This window comes from Eptatretus burgeri, chromosome 6, assembly GCF_056783735.1.
Source record: "Eptatretus burgeri isolate ZD-2024b chromosome 6, Ebu_testis_v1, whole genome shotgun sequence".
In the NCBI taxonomy this organism is placed as follows: Eukaryota; Metazoa; Chordata; class Myxini; order Myxiniformes; family Myxinidae; genus Eptatretus; species Eptatretus burgeri.
In genome coordinates, this window is record NC_140966.1 from 59,868,424 (window position 1) to 59,874,550 (window position 6,127).

General features: G+C 43.6%; 1 protein-coding gene across 2 annotated transcripts in view; it reads right to left on the minus strand.

The window, feature by feature from the left end:
- Positions 1–489: 489 nt before the first annotated feature.
- The window catches only part of LOC147024893 (protein patched homolog 2-like), a 66,592-nt gene continuing 60,954 nt past the window's right edge, over positions 490–6,127 (minus strand). Inside the window, exons 21-24 of one of the 2 annotated variants that reach the window (XM_085885257.1) lie at positions 5,725–5,867; positions 3,619–3,718; positions 3,318–3,524; positions 490–2,831 (exon numbers count right to left, since the gene is read on the minus strand). In XM_085885257.1, the coding sequence (XP_085741383.1) occupies positions 2,367–2,831; positions 3,318–3,524; positions 3,619–3,718; positions 5,725–5,867 (915 nt within the window). In that variant the 3' untranslated portion in view covers positions 490–2,366. The remainder of the gene's footprint in view (positions 2,832–3,317; positions 3,525–3,618; positions 3,719–5,724; positions 5,868–6,127) is intronic. The other variant, XM_085885258.1, reaches the window with a different exon arrangement.

Consider the following 6,127-nt stretch of genomic DNA (forward strand, 5'->3'; position numbering starts at 1 on the left):
TTTCAAGGCATCAACAAAGAGCAGCCTGTTCTGAGTCGGCCTGGAAATGTCATCGCTGCATTGTGGAGTGCACAGACCCACGATGAGGTTCTAACTAAGCTATCCTGTCCTTCATTGCCAGAAACCGAATGAACCTCCTGACACAAACAATACAACACAAGCGTTTCGGCATCAATTCCTTTCCTTCGAACGTGAAAGAATGGGGAATAAGGACATCGGGTGAGTAAACCATTTTGAGTGAATCGAGTCCATTTGGGTGCAAGTTGGTTTTTTTATGAATGGCATGTCGAGCCAATCCCGACTTGTCCAGAAGGGCATTAAAAGTCAATCGCAATGTGAGGACTGGATTTATATGTAAACTATACACCAGCTGTGGTAGGAAGAAGTCCCTCTCCCTTCACTGACAATCTGAAATGACTCGGTTTTGCAGAAACATACAATACAAATCCTTGATACTGCTGACTTCAGATTGATTTGAAGTCACCAAACTCTAGGCTGCCAGTCCTGTGTCTTCACCCCGAGGCCGTCACCGTCCTAAACCATAATACAGTACTTGCTACATCGACCAAACTGGCCTCCTGATGGCACCGTGCTTAACGTTCTGCGCTTATTGTGCTAGATGTGCACCAACTCGAATACAGTCACACATGGGCTGAAAATATGGACAACTGAAACAAGTTTTTTTTTTAATATTCCAACATTTTTATTTGTTAGATCTTCCACTATGCACATTTGAATATTAATACACACCTTACATTCTTGTCAAGGCTGTATGTTTCGAGGTATCAATGGAGCGTGCAATGTGTAACAGTTATGAGCTGGCCTAGCGGCCGCTCCTTCACGATTTCACGCCAATTGGGGTTCTGCTGTGGCCACGAGGGAGAGCGAGAGAGAGAGGGCAAGGCGGCTGAACCGCAAAGCCAGTGTGGAAAATGTCATATAAAACGAAGAACTCTTCAAAATATACTTTGTGACAAAATGAGATTTCTACTCTGTACATGCTACAAAAATAGATTTTTATATAAATAAGTTATGTGCGATACCAACAATTAGCTTGGAGGAGAATCTCAATCGTTGGATACCAACTTTAATGCTTATCATTTTAGGCGGAGAATAATAATAATTATTATTATAATTATAATGAGTTACAACATTCTTCAGCACCTGACAGAACCAGGTGGTAGGGGCAAGCACCGTGTGTGGGAATTCCACGTGGACAGAGTGGTTGGGGGAGTGCGGCGACCCATTGACCGGCGTATCACTTATGCGGTGGCATCGAGACCCCTGATTCAACCAATCCGAAGCAGTGGGGGGAAAAGGGGGGCAGCTCTTGTGAAAAAAATTATACGATTTAAGAAATTGTGTGATAGACGGAATGCGGAAAACGAGTTATTTCATTAGTGCTCTGACATCGTATGAGCCACGACAACACCAAGCAACCAACACTCACTTCTGACGATAGATTTTCTGAAAGTTGTATTTTCCCACTACGCTAACTGCACTGCTTAAAGGGGGTTTCAGGTTAGTGGTTGATTAGCCGACAGAACGGTATTTGACGTTCCGGGTTTGGAGCAAGTTGTGTTGCTTTAATGCACAGATACCTCGCCTGCCCACCCTCTCTGGGAGGCAGGGAGATTGGGATGGTGTGGAGGGGGGGGGCGAGCTGTGTGTGAGCTACCCATGAGACTCCAGTGCGATACACCGATCCTCCAAAAAAAAAAAAAATGTCTGGAATAAAAGATAAATTCTTCACAAAACAACTTGCATGAATCAAAAAAAACACTTGGTTTATAAATGATTCATACACGTGTTTCCTCAAAGGAATTTAACAATATGGACTGACACGGCCTTTCAATAACCGCCCCCCCCCAAAAAAAAAACAGCAACAAAAACCCCCCAAAACAACCTAATGACTTCTTTCATTTGCATAGAATAAATTTGCTGACAAGTTTAAATACTTTATATATTATAATCGATAAAGCAGCAGCAGACGTCGACATAAAAATGTGGAGCTAAAAATAAAAATTGTGAGTTTCGACAAGAAACAGTTAACAAAGCTCTGTGTTATGCTTCGAATGCCGTAACGTTACATTGAAACTCCAATCTTCGCTCCTTTCTATAGGCAAATGTCCAGCCGAAAGAAATCATGATACAGATCATATTACATGGATACGTTTGCATGAACACGTGTCCGACTGCACGCAGACTGATGATATGTTATTAAATAAGGTTAGTGAGACATAAGATCGATTGCAGGGGACGGGAGGCAAATGTGTCGCTTTGAGAAGGTTCTGTATTTCAATCCTCAGTCTTTGTTGACGACTGCTTGTGACAATAATATTAACTGATTATAATCACATTCTGAGTCAAGGTGGTTGGGCCTCAACGTCCGTGGCAAGAGATGGTGTTCCAGGGAGGATGACTGGAGGCTCCGTCGCACAGTCCTTGAGATGACCCGAATTATTGTTCTTATTGCAGCTGTTGTCGTGTGACACATTGGAGTATCCATCATTTCCCAGTGTCCTCACGTGGGCTCCAGGCATGCCGGTAACCGATACGGTGACTGAAGCTGTCGCCGTTACTGTGGCCAATGCTTGAGAGACCACCAAGCCGTGCCTCATGTCGTCTGCTGCCGACCTGCTCACATGTCCTGTCCTACAAGGCGCGCTTGGACAATCTGCACCGCAGGCCAGTTGAGGCCGTAGCTTCGAGATTGGTGGTTCGTTGCATCGGTCTGGGGTCCAAGTCTTGGTTCCTGCAGCTGAGCCAACACGTGGACCAGTTTGGAACTCCAGCACAGAAACTGTATCGTTCTTGACCAAAGGCACCAGCTGTTGATATTCCAAAGAAAAACAAGCACAAGATAAAAATGTTGGTTCAATAAATGCAACTTGAACGAGCCCAATGACAATTGATTAGCTAGAGCTCCTATCTCAACAACTCTGGGTAGCTGAATCATCCAATACAAAACTCGATGGGTACTTGTTGTGGGTATTTAATTATGCTGGGGGCTGGTTGGTCTGTTGGACCAAATTATCATTGGTCTTTACGGCCTTGGGCGTTTTTGCTAGTCTGAACAAAAACAATAGGTTTCCCAGTCTGAAGCCTTGGAACCCCAATAATAATAATTAGAGGTCTTTTGGGGTCTTAAAGGGTCTTCAAAGTTCGAAGGGGTCTCAGCAGTCTAAAGGGTCAAAAGGTGTATTCCAATAGTACGTATTTAATTGATAGACGCAAAGAACATCACACACCTCATCCATTTTGAGGAAATAGTGAGAAAACAGTTTCTATAGTGAGCATTATGGATGACAGCTTACATTGATTTGTGGTGCATACGCGTTCTCTGGTCCATCCAGTACCAGCCTCGGATGTGTGCTCGAAGGTGGCACAGTGTAAAGGCCTCGTGGCCCAAATGTATCTCCAGCTGCTGGACCTGTGCCATTTTCTGCTTCTGCCATGGGGACTGTCCCAAAGCATGGTGCTCCCTGGTCTGTTGGAAGGCTCTCCACCTCCACCATTTCATGCTGATTGGGGTGAAAAGGTTGATCATAAATCGTTTTAATCTTACTAACAAGATTGAATGGTCTGATCAAATGAGCATCTTCTCAATCTACCAACCTGGGTTCCAGGAAGGCAAGTGGCTAGCAGTACAGGAAGCACTAGCAGACCATTGAGCAATGCGAGGAGGGACAGAAGTGCTAGTTCAGCAAAGAAATACCTGAGGAATAGATGAGGAGGGGAGATAGAAAGGGGGGTTATTTCTTTGCAAGTTTTTCCTTGATTTTTGAATGCCTGACCAAATATCGAATCCGATCTATTTGACGTTCCCTGTTCAGGAATGCTTAACAGGCCGATCCAGTGGTTGTAAACCGAGAAGGGTCCGCATGAGACAACATTGTGTTTGACCCAAACGGGAGGTGGGAAATTCGAACAAGGTACGAGCTCAAATGTCTGCTCATTGCAAAAGACAACTTGGGATCTTTTACATTCTGCAAGAATAGCTGTCTCCCATTCAATTGCCTATTTGAGTGGTGGCCACACAGCCAAGCGTGTGTGTGTGTGTGTGTGTGTGTGTGTGTGTGTGTGTGTGTGTGTGTGTGTGTGTGTGTGTGTGTGTGTGTGTGTGTGTGTGTGTGTGTTTTCTGTGTTTCAGGTATGTTGTCACTGCTACTGTAATTGCTTTTATTAATTTGTTTGTTCATTCATCGCACCACCAGGATCTTAATACTGAACACCAACATAGCTCAATAATATACACATATGAAACAGCAATTGTGTTTGAAAGTTGACTAAATGCTTTCCAGCCTCCTCGGAGGCGAGCAGCAGACGATGCATCTTAATCCCACTGCCTCCACTACCACCTCCGTCGCACACAAATATTGCCACATGTTTAGCTTTAGCCCAGCACATGGATACAAAAGCTTGCGGATTGTGTTTACAAGTTGCCTATCCCACTCTGAACATCCATCCTTTACATCCCCTCAGTACCTTCTCCATCCTAGTGGAGGCGGTCCATGTCACTCACGTCACTGCAGTCTGAACAAGTGGTCATACTTTTCCAATACAGTCGTCTTCCCACTTCCCTGTTCTAGCCTTGGGAGCGGCACACTTCAATTGGCCTCATTCCAATAACCACCGCCGAAAGCCTACAACAGTCTATGATCCCGCACCCTTATCAACATGTATAAAACTGTCTGAAGGTCCTCAAAGAAATTTATATGTCTGGAGGTTACAAGCTGGCTGGCCAGGTCCTAAATTTGGCGATTATCATACTGGTGGAAATCAAGTTCGTGATTTCGAAATTGTTCAGCAAACATCACGTGAAGGATGCTTTCAGAATGTGAACACCAACAGAGGGCAGTGATCTTAAACATTTGCTTCAGACACCTTTTAATGTAAACCATGGACAACATCCTCGTAAAGTTGGCTGCAACAGCTTTTCTGAAGACTCAATGAGTTGAGACGTACGTGGGAGTCAGACTTTTACAATTTTCACATTTGCTCTGTTCGCTTGACAAAAAAAAACAACTTATGTTCCTCTTCCTCAATGAGATCACGACAAATCAGAACCAAAGCTATTTCGAGTTTCTTCATATGAATAGCAAATTAAAAGATAACAATTTTAAAAAATGTTTTTTTCCCCATTTTGTGTCTGTATTTATATGTTTATTTTTACATGTGCATGCATAAATAGTTATTTTCCTTTTTTTTCACCTTCATTGCTCATTGGGGTCTCTTGTCTCACAGTCCATGTGATATACCTCTGCAGACCACCACGAGAGGTCTTACAGCTCAAAAGGGAGTGCGAGAGAGAGGTAGAGGTAAAGAGAGAGAGAGAGAGAGAGAGAGAGAGAGAGAGAGAGAGAGAGAGAGAGAGAGAGAGAGAGAGAGAGAGAGAGAGAGAGAGAGAGAGAGAGAGAGAGAGAGAGAGAGAGAGAGAGAGAGAGAGAGAGAGAGAGAGAGAGAGAGAGAGAGAGATAGATAGATAGATAGATAGATAGATAGATAGATAGATAGATAGATATATATATGTATGAAGAGAGAGAGAGAGAGATGAAGAGAGAGAGAGAGAGAGATGAAGAGAGAGAGAGGTAGAGAGAGAGAAAGCTGCCTGTATTACATTTGCACTTAACATTCACTTGACAATATCTATATCCTACTTCAGGCCCAAAAGGAAAATGGGATCATCCCAGGTTGTCCTTTGTGCTGAAACTTTTTTCATACCTCACGATGAAGTCAAATTCCGAAGCAGCGAGCACGGTGAGCCCGAGCAGGCTACACACGGCACTCTTGGTGATGGGTGGGAGGATTTGGCCCAGAGCTTGTGCCAGCCGTCGCTCTATCGTACCCCTGGAGTTCAGGAATGCCTGCAGATTGAAAGGCCACTTGTTCACCATTCATTCAAAAATCCACTCAGTAATCCGTAATCATTGGTTAACACTTTTGATATCACTCTTTGGAACAAAATAAGTGCCATATTATATTAATATCCAGTATCAACTCATTGATTTTATTCAAATGCATTATTTAGTAATATTGCATGTTACCTTGTGCATCTTAAGGTTAAATTTTTATAAATGTTCACGAGCTCCTGCGCAGCTTTCAGATCCTCCAGTTTGTGCACGGA